The sequence below is a fragment of the Citrus clementina genome, unplaced genomic scaffold (assembly GCF_000493195.1).
Source record: "Citrus clementina cultivar Clemenules unplaced genomic scaffold, Citrus_clementina_v1.0 scaffold_3, whole genome shotgun sequence".
In the NCBI taxonomy this organism is placed as follows: domain Eukaryota; kingdom Viridiplantae; phylum Streptophyta; class Magnoliopsida; order Sapindales; family Rutaceae; genus Citrus; species Citrus x clementina.
Genome location: NW_006262339.1, coordinates 32,443,461 through 32,462,489, shown reverse-complemented (window position 1 = coordinate 32,462,489; position 19,029 = coordinate 32,443,461). Strand labels below are relative to the sequence as shown.

The following is a 19,029-nucleotide window of genomic DNA, read 5'->3' as shown; positions in this document are numbered from 1 at the left end:
CCACTTAGACTTTATCAAGATTCACTACCATCTGGAACAATACCAGCATACAAAATTCACTGCCACTTAGACTTTATCAAACAATATCATCATCAACTCCACTGCTCATACTATCAGCTCTGACACAAAGGAAGCATACTCGAGACGCACTTCATCAAGCTCACTTTGAGTGTATTCACATTTCCCTTTAAACTGTGAAATGATGATCACATGTCAGACTAAAGTAAACTATATATAGTTAAAAGTATTAAGTGAAGTAATCCGACAATGCATCTGAAAGAATGTGTACTTACATCATGGAGAAGTAAACTCGGGTCTGCAATTATGTCTTTCATAAACCTCAGCACATAGTATCCACACTCAGTACTCCCTGGTTGATTTGGGGACTATATCATCAACAGAATAATCATTAATACATATGCATATGAATTCTTTCAAGTGATTAAATATTAACAAGTCATGGGCTACCAAAAAAAAAAAAAGAAAAAAGAAAGTCATGATTGCTTACCAAAACTTTTGTGATCTGTGGTTTCACCCTTTTTTTACCAGTCACCGCAACATGCATTGATATCCCACTACATTATAATACATGCAGTAAGTAAATAAACATGATACATAAAATTATATTAGAAATACAATATCACCATACTTGGTAACTATGTCCTTTAGGTCACTGTCGTCACCCAAATCGTTGTTCGTAGAATCCAGATAAAACGCTTGCTTTGTCGTCATATCAATTACAATCAACACCCAATGGAAACTATTACACAAAGAAATTGAAATTATGAATCAATTTTAGTAAATGATCATCAATATAAAGTAAATAGAACTGTACCCAGGGTTATATGGCATGAAAATCATTTGCCCTTTGTTTGCTTTGTTCAACCGTTCGGCAATAAATTGTGCCCTCTTTACCCTTGTAGCAAAGGCATCCTTATCATGGGCTAATGATACGAGTCCTGTGTGTATGAACCCAAATGGTCTGCCCACTATATCATTCGCCATGTGTGCATGCAACATCCTGATGCAATTAAGATGATGAAATAGTGAGAATGTTGCCAATAAAAAATATCACTAAAAAAAAGAAACTAGAGAAAGGAAGCAATAAACTAAAAATTGAAAATAAACTAGTAATTATGATTTTGTAAACTTACGCGATGTATAGATGCATATGATTTGCTCCTAGCTCTTTCATTGAAATCAATGATTGACATTCATCGAGACCAATATGTACTTTAGTTGGATGCTTGTATACCTCTTCATCCAACTGATAAGGTACGTAATAACCCATTTGAGCCAACTTCTTTTCACAAAGATTTGCAAATATTACAAGCCCAGGCACCCGGTTCATTTGCACAATATGATAATTCCTTTTTCTTCTTCTTGACAGTGGCTTCTCTTGAGGCTTTTTTGGTGATGTCTTCTTCTTTGGACTGCATGGTTTGTCTCTTGGACAATCAAGAGTCATTCTTGGTTTCTTGTGAGGCTTCATTGGTGATTCCTTCTTCTTTCTTGGTGATTGCCTTTTCTTAATCACTTGCTGCTTTGGTGATTCCTTTTTCTTCCTTGGTGATTGCCTTTTCGTTGGAGTTTCTGGTTTGTCTCCAGGACAATCAGCAGTCACTTGCTTCTTTGGTGACTCATTCCTCTTCCTTGGTGATTGCCTTTTCTTTGTCAATGTTTCATGCTTCTTCTTTGCAGGTGATCTATTCCTTGTCATGCCGATTGACTGACAAGCCAAAAAAAAAAGGTTTGTTATTACGATTTTGACTACGGCTAAAATTGTCTAAAATCCAATGTTTAAGTCATTTTTTAACTTGACTGTGCACAACAATCTGTATCATACCTTGTCCTCATTACGAGCAGTCATTTCTTCAGCTTCATCTTCAATTGTTTGCTCATCTAATGGAAAGTTTGAGCTTCCAACATCTGAATGTCGAGGTTGCTTTTTAATCTTCTTCTTCAGATCACTCAACTCTGCTTCTTACTTATCTAACCTCTCTAGTATGTTTAGTCGCTCTTGTCGCATCTGAAATGAATTGTTTGGGGTGTCAAAGTACATCTTAGGTGATATAAATTTCCCAACACCCTGCATATGTCCAGAAGTGGCAGGCCTTCTAATTGAACGTGCAAGAATATCATTTGTTGCATCAGCTTTAAATTCTCCTTTTTTAGCTTTCTCTTCCAGTGCATCCTAATTGCATAATAATCATATTGATGAATATCAATTTTTTTCCAACAGAACTTACTTAAAAAAAAAACCTTGCTATTACTTACAATCTTCTTCACAACTGAATCAACATCAAGATCATATTCATCGTTTTTCATCTTCCTAGCACGCGTCCATGCTACACTCCTGTCAACTTCAGTTTCGACAAGTCCAGTTTCTGAGCACTGTAGTTTAAAAAAATAATAATATCACAGCTGGTATGCATCCTTAACTAACCATGAATTGCAAGCAGTAAATTAAAACAAAAGGTTTGCCAATTTATCATCATCAAACAAACTATCTTTATACCAATAGCTATACAAGAATGGTCAAGTTAGTATCATAGTCCTTACAATTTCATCAAGCAATCCAGCATATCCTTTTCTACTTAAACGATGGTTCCACTTATTGTTAGCTCTCTTATTTTGCTGTTGACGCCTAATTCTCTACATAAAACAATCCATAATTAGATTTAAAGATGGTTTTATGAAATATCTAAATGTTTAACATTTAAAAGTATTCACCTCAAACTCAGTGGACAATCTAGAATTCACAAATTTATCCCAAACATTTTGAGGAATATGATTGTACTGAAAAGGTGGCCGCTTCAACCTTTTACGATTGTGCTTGTGTGGCAAGATATACTTTGTGGTGAGCAAGTACTTGAAGTTTCGGAATGCACTACCAAGTGCTTGGAAAACTTGCTTCTTACTATTTGAATGAACAATAAAACGTTCCTGAGAAAAATACATAGCATAATGATCAAATAGTTTAACATATACATTATTCAATTCTGATATATAAATATAAGTAATCATTTTACCTTAATAAACTCCCACAAACGACTTTTTAAATCTGGAGTAACCTTTCTTCATTCTTGGTTAATATCTGGAATAGAAGTACGGCCCAACAGCCCAATAAAGCTTGCTAATTCAGTAGCTTCAGGGCCAACAGGTACACCAAGCCCATTGTACCTCACTACAAGCTTCTCGCCACTTATCCTCATCCTGCCAGAGTTTTTAGTTGTCCTCTCACAGTGGAACTCTTCGGAACATCATTTTCATCCTCTGAATTAGGAAACTCATCAGGAACCTCCTCATCCCTTGAATTATCTTCATCAGGAACCTCTTCATTACCCGAATAATCAATACTTTCCTCGTTAGAGAGTTCATCATCAAGTCCTTTTCCTTTATCCATAAGGTTGCTCCTGCAATAAATGCACATTTAGTATTAGAACATTATATAACATATAAATAATGTCAAAAAAGGTAATCTAAAGTCAATACAAGGAAAATATAATAATAAAAGATAACTTAACACAAAACTATTATAAGACATACAAGCAGTAAATGCCATCAGCTTTTTCAAGCATCAATCCAGATGCCATGCTTGCCATCTCTTGCATATCTGTCCGCATCATTTAAATTTTCAATATTTGGTAACCCATTGGTCAGAGGGTTGTGTTCCATCATGATATCTATATCCTCAGCACTTGTCTTCTTTGGAACACATCTACGATGCATATGACTTACAACTGACCATCTTTTATCAAGTCGATCAGTGACATAAAAGACTTGTGTTGCTTGTGAAGCCAATATAAATGGGTCTGATTTATGACCCAAGCGATTTAAGTCCACTAAAGTGAAGCCAAATTCATCAATTTTAATACCCCCATTATTTTAAACCCAATCACACTTGAACAAAGGGATTCTAAACATATGGTAGTCAAGGTCCCATATTTCGTTAATAACTCCATAGTAAGACATGTCACCAAGAATAGGGTTTTTGTCTTTGGCACTTGCTACTTGTAAAGTTGCTGCAATAAGACTAACTCCACTATTTTGATGAACTCGTTGTTCGTCTCGTTCCTGAGTATGGAAACGATACCCATTGATGTCATATCCTGGGTGCTTAACTATAAAAGGACGGGGTCCTTGAGATAACCACCTCAAGATGTTCGAGACATCTTCATCATCATCTATCATCTCATATACCTACATAATAATAATCGTAATGAATGAATTATTGTATAAACATGACAATAACTTTACTAAAAAGAATATATAATGGAACATATATTATTAACCTTCTTATTAAGCCAAGTTGAAAAGGTGCGGTTGTGCTCATTGCTCAACCATCTCTCATTCTTGGCTTTTTGTGAATGATGACCCTTTAGCCATTGAATGTGCTCACTACATATTTGACATTTACATATTAAGCCACTGTTCAAATTCTTTAAAAATAATTCAGTAAAGGAACAAATTAAAGGTTAAACATTAACAAACCTAATAAATGGCTGAACTTCTTCTGTGTTTTGCAATACATATAGGTGCGCTTGATGAATTAAGGAATGATCAACATGCTCAAATTTTCCACCAGGCAAAGGCTTATCAATTGAAGAGGTTTCAACATGTCCAGGAGGAAGCCCAATTGTACGCATGTTTGAAACATATTCTGCACAAAATTCCAGAGCCTCTTCGGCAATGTAACTCTCAGCTATGCATCCCTCAGGGTTATTACAGTTTCGCATAAGCCTTTAGGCCTTTCATGTTCCTCTCAAATGGGTACATCCATCTTAAGTATACCGGCCCACATAGTCTAACTTCATTAACTAAATGGATGGTTAAATGGATCATTATGTCAAAAAAGGATGGCAGAAAGCATTTTTCCAGCAAGCATAAGGTCAGTGCAATGTCTTCTTCCATTTGGTCAAGTTTGGTCACATCAACAACCGTTGCGCATAAGGAATTAAAGAAGAAGCACAATCTAATAATGGCATATTTAACATGATCTGGTAAGATAGACCTTAAAGCAATAGGTAAAATTTGTTGCATGAGAACATTACAGTCATTAGACTTTAAACCTTACAGTTTTAAGTCTTTCATTGACACTAGGTTCTGAATGTTTGAAGAATAACCTACAGGAACCTTTATGCTTTTTAATACTTCACAAAACCTTTTCTTTTCTTCTTTGGTAAAGGTGTAACAAGCTAGAGGCAAAAAAGTACGATTATTTTCTTTAACATCAGGTGCCAATTTCTGCCTTTAGATCCCGCCTCGACTTAATGCCATCTTTGGTCTTTCTCGGGATATTTAGTAATGTTCCGTAGATGCTTTCACAAACATTTTTTTCAATGTGCATAACATCTAACTGGTGACGAATAAGCAAGTACTTCCAATACTCTAACTTAAAGAATATTGATTTTTTCTTCCACCAAACACGATCGTCATCATCATCCTTTTTCTCGCCTCTTTTTTTGCGCTTTTTATCTTTCATTTTACCCCATTTGTTTTCAATACTCTCCACCTTTTGAAAAATGGCCTCACTATTCAATGGTTTCGGAGGAGGCTCTCTTTCATGTTTATTATTAAAAGGTTGCTTTTGAGTTCGAAAGGGATGATCATGAGGAAGCCAACGGCGATGGCCAATATAAGCATTTTTTTTACTGTGTTTAAGTCTACATTTTGGCATATCTTCACCGCAATAAGGACAAGCATAATAACCCTTAACCGTACAACCCGCCAAATTCCCATAAGCGGGAAAGTCATTTATAGTCCACAATAGTACAGCCCGTAAATTGAAGAACTCTTTTTTGTAGGCATCATAAGCTTCCACACCAACATCCCATAGAGTTTGTAAGTCCTCTATTAGTGGTGCCAAGTACACATCAATATCATTACCGGGCTGTTGTGGACCAGAAATTAATAAGGATAACATCATAAATTTTCGTTTCATACACAATCAGGGTGGAAGATTGTATGTTACAAGAAGAATGGGCCAGCAACTATACGTACTACTAAGAGAGCTATGAGGATTAATGCCATCAGCTGATAGGGCAAGACGCAGATTTCTAGGCTCTAAAGCAAAGGTAGGCCATTTTTCATCAACTAATTTCCATGCCGGTGAGTCAGCTGGATGTCGAAGCTTACCATCTATTTCCCTCTCATTTATATGCCAAGTCAAGTCTTTGGAAGTTTATGAGGATTGAAACAAACGCCTAAATCTAGGTATAAGAGGGAAATACCATAACACTTTTGCAGGAACCCCATTCCTATAAGCAGCAACACTACCATCTCTTTTCTTCCACCTAGATTCACCGCATGTAGGACAATTAGAAAGGCTTTCATACTCCTTTCTATAGAGTATACAATCATTTGGACAAGCATGAATTTTGATATACTCTAAGCCTAAAGCACTCATTGTCTTTTTGGCTTCATACATTGATACATGCAAGTCATTTCCTTCCGATAACATGTCAGAAAGAGCACTCAATAAATCTGAAAAGCTACTATCAGACCACCCATATCTGCCCTTTATATTGTACAATTTAACTAAAGCTGATAACTTGGTAAATTTGTTTGATCCAGGGTACAAAGGCTTCTCAGAATCTTCTAATAGTTTTTTGAATGCTTTAGGATCACTATCACAATCATTAAAAGCATCTTCAACCATTTCAACAGTATTACCACCATCATAATCCATATATCCACTGTCATTTTGGCAACCTATATTGTCAGGAGATTTGTTGCGGATATCTTCCCCATGCCAAACCCATGTTTTGTATGACATATCAAGACCCCATATAATTAAATGATCTTTCACTTCTTTAGGCCTATGAAATGCTAAATTCCGACATTTATCACATGGACACCTAACAACACTAATTTCTTGATTACTTTCAACTGCAGTCTTAATAAATTTTTCCACACCAGCCTCATACTCATCGGACAATCTATCATATTTAAGCCAAGATTTATCCATTTTTTGTCTAGTACCTGACATATAATTGAGATAAATTTCAACATAATGTACTAATGGGTAGCAATGATAAACGGTTTCCATTATCAATAAATTAAGCAACAAAACATTATTAATATTCAATTTATAAATTCAATGAAATAAATAAGTATAAAAAAAAACTTGTCATCATGTGCAACAAATATAACTTTACCACCATGCTATCATCATTGACCAAAACCACCGACTAACCATACCCAACTAATAATATCCTAAATAACTTGGCCCACATACATTTAACATTTATTTAAAAAAAATTCTAGCAATCCAGCATTTCATAGACCACAAGACTATATATATATAACCAACTAAACATTACTTGGTCCACATGACCAAACTTGCCCCCACATGGTACCATTTCCTTCAAACATAAAAAAGACAATTGAAAAGGGGGCCTTACTTTTTAACTCAATAAATTACACAAAATCTAGCTCACAATCATTAAAGAAAATGTCAACACCATTGGACCACAGTTTCAGATTCATCCCAACAAAAGACACTAGTAAATGAAAAGTACTATATCATCAACCAAAATCACTTCACACACATGCAAGCTCTGACTAAAAATTTACAGAATATAACAATATTCATTCAAACCATTGGCAGCAAACATTTTTCAAACATTGAACGGAAAGACAAGTAAAAAATTGAACAAACCTGATGTTAGAAATCGAGTTTGAAAGGGAACAGGGCAGTGAAATCCTGCGATTCAGAACAAATTTTTTTTAAATAAAAGATGAGGACATGCTAAATTAAATGATTGAGCAATTTCTAGATTTAACAGAAGGACAAAGTATAAGCTTCTTGAATTAAAAAATAAACAAAAAATATAACAACAGAAACAAACGAGAATTAAAAAGTAATAATAAAGATAAACCTAAGGCATAAATTATGAACAAATAAGGGAAATAACAACAAAACTAACAATTAATTTTATAATGACCAATTAATTTATTCTGAATAAAAATTAAAAAAGTTAATTGATGACAAACCTAGGGATTCAGCGATTACATGATGGCTTCTCCAACGCTGATTGAACAATACAAAGAAGTAGTGACACCGACGGCTTCAATAATGGACACGAAGGTGCAACAATGAGCATTTGTGGTGATTTTGTTCCTAAAAACAATGGGTTCGAAATAATGGGGGTTAAAGATAATGGGGGTTCAAAATAAGGACGGGAAGGCTCCTTCAATAGCATAAACTATGATTTCGGTTTCCATGCAACGGATTTCAAAACCAATTTGCAGATTAAAATATGTTAATAAACGGATTTTGAGGGGTTTCACTGCTTTGGTTTCTCAGCCCTTGCTGATGGAGTGATGGGTCAAAGGTGCCAACACTTAGAATTTTTTTTGTGTTTGTGGTTTACAATATACTGAAACGATAGCGTTTAAATGTTAAATAAATATTTTTATTTTAAAAATGTTTTAAATCTGTTAAACAATGTCATTTTATGTCCAAATTAATTCCACTCGAAACCCACGGTTTGATTAAATATTAATACGCTATCATGTTTATCTGATATATAAAAAATCTATCAGAAATCTGTCATGAATTTATGATATACAAAAATTCTATCATATGTCTATCATATTCTTATGATAAATGACTAATTTTCTAATATCTATCACAAAAATTCTGTCATGGTAGCCCATTTTTCTAGTAGTGTAATTATTGTCTGGGCAATGGCCTCATCAACATAGGATAGTGATTTGAGCCACATAAAAATCCTCTGTATGTGTTACTTTATGCCATTTACTATTTCTAATATATTTATGATAATGTGAACAATGAGATATGATGAGCAGTGACTATACATGATGAACAATAACTGTAAACAGTAATGATGAATGGTAACTTTAAACAGTATTGCATAAACAATAATTATTTAATTTCAGGATTAATTAATTAGAGAAGTTAACTTATCTAATTTTTTTTTATTTTGTCTACACTTGTTAAAAATAGTTTTAAATTCTTAACAGTATAGAAAATGGATTAAAGTTCAAGATCCACGGCCTCGTTGGCTTGATGAGCTAGAACATTCACCTTGTTGATAAGTATTGATATAATTCGATGAACTATCCTGACAGATTGTTACAAACTCTTTTGCTATGATACGTGATGTAATATCAACCCTTGATCTAGTTGACGAAAGGGACTGCCTTAGTGTACCCATTACTGTATAAATCAATGAAATCAGCGAAATATTTGTTCTTTATGTCTGCTCAAGTCATTTTCTTGTGTTCAAAATTTCTAGTTTTAGCAGGTTTACAATTTATCTTTATTATATCTTATGAGTTATGACATATATATATATATTTTTTTAAAAGTATATTTTAAAAAAAAGTCCCTGGAAAATATTTAGTTAGTTTTAGCAAGTATATGAGTTTGAATATCTATTTCATACTTTTTTTTAAAAGAAAAATTACTATCATTATAAATGCAGCATCAAGTATCCATCCAACAAACAACAAACAAAAGAGAAAATAAATAGGCAAAAGTTATATGATCTTTCTCTAAAATCCAAAACCTATCAAGACATCGAATTAAAACCCATTTTAATCCTTGCAAACATAAATTCATATAAACATTCTTCAGAATCACAAAGAAAAGAATAATCAGCCACCACCAAGGCCAACATTCTGTTGCTGAATCTCGGAACTTTGCAAAGATGCATTGTTTGGCCCCGGGTTCGCATTTCTAGCACTCTCCCCATAATTACTTGAAGTAATAGATACTTCAGCACTACTAGCATCATTATTATGAAGCTGCTGTTGTTGTTGGGCCAGCTGCTGCTGCTTCTGTTGCAAGAACCCAATGACAGCCTGCTGCCGCTGCGAAAACCCAATGATGGCATCGCTGCCTGCTTTAGCTGAATTTGCTGAATTTTCTGTAGCTGAATTTGCCAATAACCCAATCACTGTTTTCTGCTGTAGCTGAATTTGCTGTTGTAGCTGTTGTAAAAATCCCATCACTGCCTGCTGCTGCTGTTGTGCCTGCTTCTGTAGCAGTTGTAATGACCCTATCACGGCTTGCTGCTGTTGTTGGACTCGCTGTTCTAAAAATCCCATCGCTGGCTGCTGCTGCTGCTGCTGGGCCTGGCTTTGATGCTGATGTTGCTGTTGCAAGAACTGCATCACGATATGCTGTTGCAATGCTAAACAGTGGACCCTGACATAAATAGCAAGGGACTCGTTCTGTTGTTGATCCTCCCAACTTTGCAAAGACGTGTTGCTTGGCACAGTACTCTGCATACGATCAAGGTGCGGCTGTACCCGTTGTAAATACTAGATCCATTCTTGCTGGTGTTGCTCTTCTAAAGTCTGGAACACGGCCTGTTTTTTCCATTCAAAAGCCTGAATCGAGGAGAGAAGAAAGCGTTGTTGCAGTTTTAAAAATTTTAGTCTAGCATTAGGACCACCAGCAACATAAACATCAGCTATCCTCTTCGTATTCTTCAAAAAAATCTTCAAAACATCAACTCTTTACGGAGGCACTAAGGCTCCATCGCATTTACTATTTGATCCACGCCAAACACTCTACAAATTTTAAAGACTTCTTCTGCATCAGTAGCATCCCCGCCCAAACAATTCTCCAACCCATTATCTTTAAACACCTTAATCACATTTCTCTTTTCTACATCACCACCAGCGATCTCATTCTCCCCTGAAGATGAACGCGTAGACATATTGCTAGCTATTTTTTCAGGTAAATGAAAAAAAATAGAAGAGATAGATTTATTGGGTTTGTTGAATTTGAAGAAGTGACCACAAACTCTTCATAAATAATAATAAGATCCCGACGCAGCGGCAGGGGCAGGGTACAGGGCGCCGCCCATAGGGGCAAGGGCAACGGGCGCCAATATCTATATTTCATACTTATTATTCGTATATAGTAACGGAGTTTAAAGTTTAATGAGAAGTTTTATATGTTAACAAACTGAAAAAATAGAATGATAGGATACAGCTCGAGGCATGATACATTAGTTAGCCAATAGACGAACGCTTAGAATCAAGGATTTTCTGCATTAGACAAAACTCTTATCAAGTTAATTTTCTCTCAATTAAATTGGAAAATATTGAACATGATCACTACTTGCCTGATGCTACGAATGAAGTTAAACTGGTTTTCTGGTGGCGTTAGCTATACGGAAGAAACAATTAGATCGATGTAAATAAAAAAAGGAGTTAGGAATAAAGGTGATAACGCTACGGCTCTACCCTCGCACTCAATTTATTGGGTTTGTTGTTGTCCCTTTCCTTTTAAAACATAGTTTGAGTTTTAAAAGATGTTTAAATAACTGAGTGCACTATCTCAACACAAGGTGTATACTGAATAGCTAGAGTCTACTAGGAATAGCTTAGAAATCTACGTCCACTAAAGGTGATAACGCTACGGCTCTACCCTCGCACTCAAGGAGATCTGTCTATCCTTCTACTAATTTTTGAGGAGATGTATCTATCTCACCCATATTAAGTATGAGGATTAATATTCAGTCAATGAAGATTTGAATGGGTGTTCTAAAAAAAATTGCTGAAAGCACCTCCCCCAATTCTTTCATTATTGGACTAAAAAAGCCTGGTACCCTTTAATTATATTAATTTGGTGTTCAATATTAACTGGTCAAGCACACATAAATGGGATAAAAATGGAGTTAGGGAGGGAATTGAGTTAAATATTTGGAATCTTCTTGTCAAACAAGTTAAAGAACAAGAAGAGGTTTGAAAAGATGCCAAAACAATTATGTACCAGTTGAACATGTAAGTACTGATCTTCACCTTAGTTTTTTTTTTTAAAAAAAAATTAAAGATTAGTGCTACTTGTACGCGACGTAGATAAATTATAAAACTTAGCGATACTTTTCAGGTTTCAACCCCGTCGTTAACTAGTCATGATTCAAATTGAGCGGCAAGGTTAACTTAATTTCCAAGATTATGCAATGATCAAATCATTAAACCTAGCTCTTCACGACCTGGCATCATTACCAATTTAAAGTTTGAGATATGCTTTATTAACTAATAACAGAAAAAAAATTGCAGATTTTTGCAAAAGCACAAACTAAAAGAAGCTAATAACTGAAGTTTGAATAGCCAATAGCAGATATAATATTTAAAGAATCCTACCAATTAAACGCATGCATGTGTAAGAATTAATTTAGGCTTTATTTGGTACGACATGATATGATTTTTAGGCTATAACTGATATGCAATAAAAATTATAACTATCAAGAAAAAGTTCATAAGTGTTTGGTTTACACAATTATGGAAACATAGATGAAATTTTACAAAATAAATTGATAAACCACCTACTAAAGACTAAAAGCCCATAAAACGATAACAAAATAAGCTATAATACAGTGTGGTATTATAGTATTAACTGATTATTTTGTCTTTTTCTTCTAACACTGTATGGTGTTATTGGAGTTTCAGTGCTCACACACCCCAATAGCTGGGCTGTGGCAGCGCATTTGCTCGGCACAACTAAAGCAAATGCGCCGGGCAGCCTTATTTAGTGGTACATATCTTGTAGTATACGTTGAAGGCGTTGGGTATCACGAAGAGAAGAATCCATATTCCGAAGCCTTTTTTCGTATTTTCTCTTCTTGCACAAGTTCCAGCGACGGATGCTTGAGCACTTTGAAACCAGGGCTTCCCCTTTCTTCAGTTGTTGAAGAAACAAACGAATGATCACTTCTCTTTTATTAGAGTCCCCCAGCTCTTGATTTAACCTATCCATTTCTTTTATCAAAGGACTTAACAAGCTGATGGTGTTTTCAAGGCTATTTAGGGCATCTCTGAAGTTGCTGCACCTTGACTTTGATTCTTTAATCGCCACCGTTATCTCTTGAAATGCAACACCTAGAATGGCCCCTGCTAACAGACTTCCCACTGCCACTGCCGTCATCGTTACCGGTTCTGCCATTGCCCGCCGTTAGCTGTATGTATATATATATATATATATGATCTGCTTTGCTAGCTTTCAAAAAAATTAATAGAAAACAATAATGCAAGAAATCAAGTTGGTCATGCACAGCTGCAACTACTCCTTTATATAGCAAATTAAGGCTTCAAAGACAGCAAGTTAACTAAAGAGGACCCAGCAAATTAAATAATTTATACATTTATTTTAAGTATTTATGCGAGTGCCGGTATATGTACAGGAGTAAAAAATAAACACATATATCGAGTAACACGGCATCAAAACTCTTAGCGAAGTACATATACTTAATAAAATAACAACAACAAGTAATACACCTACTACTCAAAAAAACATCTCTCTTCCACAATGCTTTTTCTCTAAAAAAGCATAGGAATGAAAGATGACTGAAGCCCCTGTGGCTTTCTCTATCACCCACTAGTTGGGTGTTTTCTACAATTTTATTTCTGCAACGCATTTAATTTCGGTGGTTAGAAATTTGGTGAGAAGATTTATTCATAGAATCACAGCAACTAATGGATGCTGAGGAATTATTACGCAAGTGTCAGGCGAGTGTTTCAAAAGAAGAGGAGACCGACATAGTAACATTCATGGGGCGGATGAAGATAAAGGGAGAGGAGGTAGCTGCAAATTGTTTAGTAGGCAAAGTGCTAACATCAAGAAGTATAAACAAGGAGGGCTTGAAAGCTGCAATGCAAATGGCTTGGAGAACTGTCAAAGAGGTTAAAATAGAAAGTATGGGGGAAAAAATTTTCCTGTTCAAGTTCGCATCTGAAGAAGAAAAGAAAAGAGTGCTCATGGGAGGGCCGTGGCATTTCGACAGAGCATTGATAGTTTTGACCGAACCAACAGGGATTGGAGACATAAAAAATTAATCTTTTACACATGTCACATTTTGGGTTCAGCTTCATAACATACCAATAATGTGTATGAACAAGGAGGCCATCCAAAAGTTGGGAGAAAAAATTGGAACAGTCAAGGAAGTGGAGACAGACGACGCTGGGGAATGTTTTGGGCAGTTTGCTAGAGCCCGGATATCCATTGATATTTCACAGCCTCTAAAAAAGATTGTATTCCTACAACAAGCGGACGGCAAAACTCCAATGCCAATTTTGTATGAGAAACTTCCGGATTTTTGCTTTTATTGTGCGCATATCGATCACCAGTACAGAGAATGCTTGCGATACAAAGGACAACAAAAGGAGGACTTGCCGTATGGTGGTTGGATGCGAGCTGTTACACAAGCTGACAGGATAAAGCAAAAACGTAGTAGGGAGAAAGGCAATCGAGAGCAATCAAATCTCAACAAAAATGTGCAAGTACCAACCAGTCCAAGCTCAAACAACCCGATTGATCAAGACGGGTCAAAATTGAACAATTCGGATCGAGAAATAAACGATGGAGCAGAACCAGAGGATACAAGAAACCTGCTGATCTCTGACAAAACGCATTTAATGTTGACCTCTTCAGAGACGAAAAACCAGCAAGTGGGGAGTCAGAGTATGGGCTGTGACATCGACGAGGTGCAGAATAGGGTGGCAAGTAATGATAGCCACTATAGCTATGAAAGTACAAAGGCGGGAGAAAAGATTTTGAAGGAGAACGAAAATCCTGTGGATCAAATAGGATGGGAAATACCAAAAGATAAAAGGAAGCAGATTGACGAGAGGGCCAAATCTGATATGGAAGAAATGGATAGTGGGCCAAGCAAGACCAATGCGAAGCCCAAAGCGCGAAAATGGAAACTTAAGGCAAGAATTCCCATAGCAAAAGGAGCGAAGAATCATGGGTTAATAGGAGCAAAAAGACTCAGCAGTGATGACCATCAGTTCAGCCCACAACACAAAAAAAAGAGAGTTCTCAGTCCACCAAAACAATCACACGGGGGAAACCACACAAGCTTAGCCATTAACTCAAACTACAGCAACTTCACTAGCTCAAACAAAACAGCCCGGAAGCTTCAGATAACAGAAGAGATATCAGATGAAGGGGACTATGTGGCAGCTATGAAAGAAGAAGTATCGGCGGGTGCTGAATTTCAGGCCCACCGACAACCATGAAACTCTTAAGTTGGAACGTTCGAGGTCTGGGGAAGCCTCGAACGCGCCTAGCTCTCAAAAAATTTCTCCACCTGCACCGGCCTCAAATTTTCTTCTGTTGTGAAACCAAGATGTTGGCTAAGCAGGTTGAATCGGTTAGTAGAGTTTTTAACTTCGAGAACTGTTTTGCTGTAGATAGAACGGGCATGGGGGGTGGTCTAGCTTTGCTTTGGAGGGCAGATGTTAATGTTAGCATTACCTCGTACAGCTCTCATCATATAGATGCATTAGTGAGTAGTGAAAGTGGTTTGAGGTGGAGATGCACCGGGATCTACGGCCATCCTGAGCTCAGCCAGAAGCATAATACTTGGACCCTGATGAAAAGGTTAGCCAGCCTATTTTCCTATCCTTGGTGTTGTTTTGGTGATTTCAATGAGATAATGCATATGCATGAGAAAAACGGGGGCAATGAGAGAAACCTGAATAGGGTTGCCGAGTTTAGGGAAGCTGTGCAAAGCTGCAATTTGCAGGATATGGGGTGTAAGGGATATCCCTATACGTGGTCAAACAAAAGATACGGAGATCATCTTATTGAGGAGAGATTAGACCGTTTTCTGTGTAGTAAAGATTGGGGGATTAATTTTCAAGAATCTGTAGGCACAAATCTAGTGAACTGGTCTTCGGACCACTGCCCAATCATTCTAGATTTCCATGAGCGAAGCAAAAATTCGAGACATGCGGGCAAATCACTCCCCCGAGATTATTATGAGGATATGTGGAGCTCCCACGAGGGCTGTAGGAGTATAGTCTAGGAAGAGTGGAGCCGGTATGGGGCTAGAGCTTGGGAAGCCCCTGTTCAGCAATTTCAGCGAATAGCCAAATCTTCCTTAGCCCAGCTAAAACTTTGGAGCAAAACTGAATTTAATGGTAGGCAAAGAAAGCAAGAAAAGCTGATGCAGAGCCTCTAGGATGCTATGAGAGGGAGTTCAAAGCTGGATGATGGCCAGGAAATTAAGAGATTGGAAAGTCAGATTAACTCTATGCTAGTTGATGAGGAGATTTACTGGAAACAGCGTTCGAGGGCTGACTGGCTTAGAGAAGGGGATAAGAACACGAAATATTTTCACGCCAAAGCATCTGCCCGCAAAAGGAAGAACAAGGTGTGGGGGGATTGAGAATGACCAGGGCATTTGGTTGAAGGAAAGGGATGAAATAGAGGAGGAGATTTGCAGCCATTTCCAAAAGCTTTTCACTTCTTCCAGCCCGACTCCAAGCCAAATCCAAGCAGCCCTTCAAGGCATGACAGCAAAAGTAACTCCGGAGATGAATGTTCAGCTGGAGAAGCCGTTCACCGCTAAAGATGTTGAGGAAGCCCTTGCCAACATGTGTCCCACAAAGGCCCCAGGGCCTGATGGTCTTCCAGCTGCCTTCTTCCAGAAACATTGGAAATCTGTCCGTAATGGAGTGATCTCAACTTGCCTTAATGTCCTTAATGAGCAAGGTAACCCATCTACACTCAATCATACCTTTATAGCTTTGATTCCAAAAATTGCAAATCCTAGGAAAGTGAGTGATTATAGACCTATCAGCCTCTGTAATGTTATTTATAGAGTTGTAGCCAAGGCTATTGCAAATAGAATGAAGCCGATCCTTTCCCAAATCATCTCCCCTATGCAAAGTGCATTCATCCCCAATAGGCTCATTACCGACAATGTTATTATTGGTTATGAATGCCTTAATAAAATTAGACATAGCAAAGGGAAGAAGAATGGACTTGTGGCTTTAAAATTGGATATAAGTAAGGCTTATGATAGAGTTGAGTGGCCTTTTTTGGAACAAACTATGCTAAAGATGGGGTTTCCTAGTAATTGGGTAGCTTTAATAATGAGATGTGTTATTTCCACTTCATTCTCGGTGCTTATTAATGGTGTGCCAAAAGGAATGATCCAGCCAAAAAGAGGCTTGCGTCAGGGCTGCCCGCTATCCCCGTACCTTTTTATCCTTTGTGCAGAGGCTCTCTCCAATTTGCTGGTTGTGGCATAACAAAACCAGCTGATCCGAAGGCTCAAATTTGCGCGGGAAGTTTCAATTACGCACTTGCTGTTTGCGGACGATAGCTTGGTATTCTCTCGTGCATCAGTGGCTGAATGCAGGCATTTAAAAGAAATGTTTGATAAATATGCTGTAGCATCAGGGCAGTTTTTCAATTTCCAGAAATCCTCACTGTTCTTCAGTGGAAAAAATCCAGAGCATCAACGGGCTGCTATAAGGGGTATCTTTAATCTAAATGTAGTCTCACAGCACGAGAAATACCTCGGTCTACCATCAATGATTGGGAGAAAGAAGATGGGGTTCTTTAACGACGTCAAGCTGAAAGTGCTGAACAAGATTGTAGGATGGCAGTATAAAATGTTGTCTAGTGGGGGGAAGGAAGTTCTTATTAGAGCGGCAGCCCAAGCAATTCCGGCGTATGCAATGAGTGTTTTCAAGCTCCCAAGAGGCTTTTGTGATGATATTCAGCGAGCTATAGCGAAGTTCTGGTGGGGCTCGAAAGGGGATAAGCGCGGAATCCATTGGCGGAAATGGGAGAAGCTCAGCCAAGCAAAGATTAGAGGGGGGCTGGGATTTTGAGAGTTTTCTTGCTTCAATCAAGCGCTGGTAGCTAAGCAAGCTTGGAGGTTACTGCAGTACCCAAATTCGCTGGTCTCCAGAGTCCTTCAAGCAAGATATTTCAGGAATTCCAGCTTTTTATGTGCAAAGGCAGGAGCCAATGCCTCGTATATTTGGAGAAGCATCATGTGGGGTAGGCAGGTGATTATGAAGGGTATGAGATGGCGGATAGGTAATGGCAAGAAGGTAGCAATTTTCTCGGATAACTGGCTGCCAAGACTAGAGACCTTCAGACTTATCTTCCCTCCATCTTTGCCCGTAAGCTCAGTTGTTGCAGATTTAATTAAGGCTGATAATCAATGGGATGAAATAAAGCTTCGACAGCACTTCATGGATGTAGACACAGCAGAGATCCTCAAGATTCCCCTACCAGCTGAGAATGAAGAAGATGAAGTGCTTTGGCATTACGACAAAAGAGGGAACTACTCTGTCAAGAGTGGGTATCAGCTAGCATTGAGATCAAAATTTCCAGATTCCACCAGCTGCACAGAGGCTTCGCACAAGTACTGGAGTGCCCTTTGGACACTGGAGTTGCCTGAGAAGCTTAAAATCTTCATGTGGAGGGCCTCTAATAATCTGCTTCCATCGGCGGAAAATCTGTGGAAAAGGAAGGTTGTGGAGGAGCCAACTTGTAAGCGATGTAATCTACGTGTTGAGACTATCAGCCATGCTCTCTTGGAGTGTAAGGCAGCGAGAAAAATTTGGCTCCAATCCCCCTTTCCAGCCCCTAGATTAGAAGCCAATTCTCAGGACATTTTCAGCACTTTGCAAAATATGGCTAAGGAGCTGAGGAAATCAGATATGGAATTAATGGTTGCTTTGTGTTGGTCTGCCTGGTATGCTAGGAACAAATGTATCTTCGATGGCAGGGAGATTAAACCTATTATATCAACAGCTAAAGCGGAGTCTGTTTTGTCAGCTTTTCAGAGAGTTAGGAAGCCCCAGCAAGCTCACATCTCTATCTCCTTAAAAGAGAAGCAGCAGGCATGGCTCCCCCCTCCCCAGAATGTTTTTAAAGTTAATGTGGATGCTGCTCTTAATTCAAAGAATCTGAGTGCAGGAGTGGCGCTGTGATTAGAGACTTTAATGGAAAGATAGTTGCGGCTGGGGTCAATCAGAACCTCCTACAGGGGTCAGCTAGCTTGGCTGAGCAGAGGCAGTGCTTTGGGGCCTTCAGCTGGCAAGAAAGGCGGATGTATCCTCTTTGATTATTGAGTCTGATTGTTTAGAGGTGGTCCAGCTAGTGAACAACACCATGGGCAGCAGATCAGAATTTTTTGGACATTCTGGCAATCCAAAACCAGATGAGACTTCCAGAAGTGGTTGTAAATCACATTCCAGACATTGTAATGCTTGTGCCCATTACCTAGCTAA

General features: G+C 37.8%; 3 protein-coding genes and 1 long non-coding RNA gene across 4 annotated transcripts; all 4 read right to left on the bottom strand.

Annotated features, from left to right (window-relative positions):
- Nucleotides 1-355: 355 nt before the first annotated feature.
- Nucleotides 356-665, bottom strand: LOC112100051. Its single transcript, XR_002906306.1, has 3 exons — nt 650-665; nt 509-575; nt 356-386 (listed from the first exon to the last, which is right to left on the bottom strand). It is a non-coding gene; the product is annotated as an uncharacterized LOC112100051 (long non-coding RNA).
- A 485-nt stretch (nt 666-1,150) lies between these two features.
- On the bottom strand, nt 1,151-1,870 carry LOC112099880 (FK506-binding protein 4-like). Its single transcript, XM_024187384.1, has 2 exons — nt 1,847-1,870; nt 1,151-1,729 (listed from the first exon to the last, which is right to left on the bottom strand). The coding sequence occupies exons 1-2, from the start codon at nt 1,868-1,870 to the stop codon at nt 1,151-1,153; spliced, it is 603 nt and encodes a 200-aa protein (XP_024043152.1).
- A 3,363-nt stretch (nt 1,871-5,233) lies between these two features.
- Nucleotides 5,234-6,970, bottom strand: LOC112099879. Its single transcript, XM_024187383.1, has 3 exons — nt 6,234-6,970; nt 5,975-6,149; nt 5,234-5,893 (listed from the first exon to the last, which is right to left on the bottom strand). Exons 1-3 carry the CDS (start codon nt 6,968-6,970, stop codon nt 5,234-5,236), a joined length of 1,572 nt encoding a protein of 523 aa, XP_024043151.1.
- Nucleotides 6,971-9,627: 2,657 nt separating this feature from the next.
- Nucleotides 9,628-10,263, bottom strand: LOC112099878 (probable basic-leucine zipper transcription factor Q). The gene has a single exon (XM_024187382.1). It carries the CDS (start codon nt 10,261-10,263, stop codon nt 9,628-9,630), a length of 636 nt encoding a protein of 211 aa, XP_024043150.1.
- Between the last annotated feature and the right edge of the window lie 8,766 nt (nt 10,264-19,029).

What these genes read in the sequence shown, in the direction of transcription:
- LOC112099880 (XM_024187384.1), bottom strand. Translation starts at nt 1,870, where the DNA reads ATGACTGCTCGTAATGAGGACAAG. An exon ending in CTGCTCGTAATGAGGACAAG is followed by an intron (nt 1,730 to 1,846) that starts GTATGATACAGA and finishes TTGGCTTGTCAG; the next exon opens with TCAATCGGCATGACAAGGAA.
- LOC112099879 (XM_024187383.1), bottom strand. Translation starts at nt 6,970, where the DNA reads ATGGATAAATCTTGGCTTAAATATGATAGATTGTCCGATGAGTATGAG. An exon ending in GTTCCTGCAAAAGTGTTATG is followed by an intron (nt 6,150 to 6,233) that starts GTATTTCCCTCT and finishes TATAAATGAGAG; the next exon opens with GGAAATAGATGGTAAGCTTC. An exon ending in GTTGCTGGCCCATTCTTCTT is followed by an intron (nt 5,894 to 5,974) that starts GTAACATACAAT and finishes GGTCCACAACAG; the next exon opens with CCCGGTAATGATATTGATGT.
- LOC112099878 (XM_024187382.1), bottom strand. Translation starts at nt 10,263, where the DNA reads ATGCAGAGTACTGTGCCAAGCAACACGTCTTTGCAAAGTTGGGAGGAT.